Genomic DNA, 2,225 nt, shown 5'->3' with positions numbered 1-2,225 from the left:
ATCGATATCATGTAAATTGGTGACTTACTAATTTAAATATTCCACCAATAACTTACCTTTATGCTTTTTCTTTTGTCGTCCACGTCTGCTTGGACAGAGGAACGCCATTTTGGATTAAATATGTTGGTATTCTAGTATATGTAGCATTAGGTGTTAGTGGTGGTAGTGGTCGTGTTGTGAAAGTGGTAGGCTTAAGTTGGTTGTGATCATAGTAATGGTTGCGTATTATTGTTATAATTCCAGTGCTAAAAGGATTACGCACCACGCGACACGCCCGCACCCATTGTTATTTATTATCTAGTACTTTGACAAAATACCTTTTTTTTATTTTTCATTTTGGCCAGGAAAAAAGAAAAAAGAAGAAACGTTTACTTTAAAATATAGATCCTCAACTTGTTATAAAGTCTCAACGCTGAGACTTATTTGGAAGTGAATATATGCCTTTTGTACAGATATGTGTGTGTGTGTGTGTGTGTGAGAGAGAGAGAGAGAGAGAGAGAGAGAGAGAGAGAGAGAGAGAGAAAACACATAAATATATGATGATGTAAACCGTCTAGAGGTTTTGACACAACGCGCTAAAGAAGAAATAGCATAGTGTTATTATTATGATTGTCATCATCATCATCATCATCATCATCATTGTCACAGTAAAGGTTGTTCACAATTATCTTATTAAATTTTATTTTATTAAGAACTGAATTCATCTCACTCCAGTTATATTTCGGTAGGCTTAGATAAACTTTACCTTCTAATATTAGATCGTCTTTCCTTTTATAGCCTTCCTCGAATTAATTTCTAATTAGTGAATACTTTTCGTTCTACATTCTGTCACGTAGCCACTTATTATAAAAGCTGATAGGTCTAACATTTGACACTCACTTTCTCTCCACAATCTATGCCGGACGACCAGTCGTTCTATTCCTATATATATACTGGAAGATTTTTATCTTTTGGGACTTTGTAGATATTATATCTACATCATTAAGACGCCGGAGCTTTTAACTTTGATTGTATAAACTTCAAGGATCAAACCCGAGCCCGCTGTCAAAGGATTACATATTAACCCATTACCAATTGCCTGGAAGTGGAATTTTACGAGTCCGATCCTGTTATCAGAGGAATAGATCATCCAAGCCCATCAACTGCCTGGAAACGTAAACTTACGAACCTGACATATTATCATAAGTTACGTAAAATATTCATATCTCTATTTGTAACTGCCACGATCACTGTTTATCTCTTTTAATTAAATTTCATCATTATTTTTATTTCATTGTAAACAAATCGTTAATTGTTTTTCATTTATAGTAACTAGTAAATTCTGGGGCCTCATTCTACATATATCTTTATGCATAGTCGAGTAGCTCTTTACTCACTTGAGACCATGACATTTTGGAGGGGACACATATAAAGAATTGAATTTATTTAGTTACTTATATCTATTTCATCTAACTTTAAAGTTTAAATTGTAAAACTCTTAATTGCCCCACTTGATCATATTTTAATTGAACTCCCTATTTACAGGATTAATTTTTTTTTCTTTTTCATTTCTTCATTTAAATGGAATAGCAATTTATCCATTCATTCTTTCATTCAAATTGAATAGCATTTTATTGATTCATTCCTTCATTCATTTATTCATTTATAAATTATTCATTCATTCATCCATTCATTCGTTTATTCACTCATTTATCCAATCATTCATACATTAATTCCTCCCTTCATTCTTTCATTCACTCAGTTTTTCATTCATTCATTCATTCCTTGTCCACTTTGTTATTACATCACTCATTTCATTTTGTTGTTTGCCTCATTCATGAATTGTTTTCAATATGTTTACATTCCATAACGATTCATTCACCTGTCATCCAATCACTCAGTGTTGTGAACACATTTTGTAACTATTGTAAATCTTACGATATTTTATTGTTTTGTATTTCAGACATCACTGTTAAACACTCTTCAATGCCTAATTACAATTGTTGAACAACCATTGAACAAGAGAGAGGTCCCAGCCACGAACTGAGTTGGTAAATATATCCTTCATTATCCTCTTTTACATGAGTTGGGCATCACATAGTAACTATAGACATCGTGATTTGTTTTGCATAGTGATTTGTTTTAAATGCATTTTTGGCATATTACTGTTACCGAAAACCACTTATATATTATGTTCTGAAAAGTGAGTCTTTAAAAACTAAATAATAATAAAAGGAGTCTACTAG

The 2,225-nt window shown here is 32.2% G+C and overlaps 1 protein-coding gene across 1 annotated transcript in view; it reads right to left on the bottom strand.

The window, feature by feature from the left end:
- LOC144969000 (SH3 domain-containing protein Dlish-like) overlaps positions 1-114 on the bottom strand; it is a 12,415-nt gene extending 12,301 nt beyond the window's left edge. The window contains exon 1 of the mRNA XM_078907934.1: positions 57-114. Coding sequence (XP_078764060.1) covers positions 57-108 — 52 coding nt within the window. The 5' untranslated portion in view covers positions 109-114. The remainder of the gene's footprint in view (positions 1-56) is intronic.
- Positions 115-2,225: the final 2,111 nt, after the last annotated feature.

The sequence above is a fragment of the Berghia stephanieae genome, chromosome 3 (assembly GCF_034508935.2).
Source record: "Berghia stephanieae isolate SIO BIC M18660-M18661 chromosome 3, UCSD_Bste_1.3, whole genome shotgun sequence".
In the NCBI taxonomy this organism is placed as follows: domain Eukaryota; kingdom Metazoa; phylum Mollusca; class Gastropoda; order Nudibranchia; family Aeolidiidae; genus Berghia; species Berghia stephanieae.
This window is presented reverse-complemented; position numbering and strand designations above follow the sequence as displayed.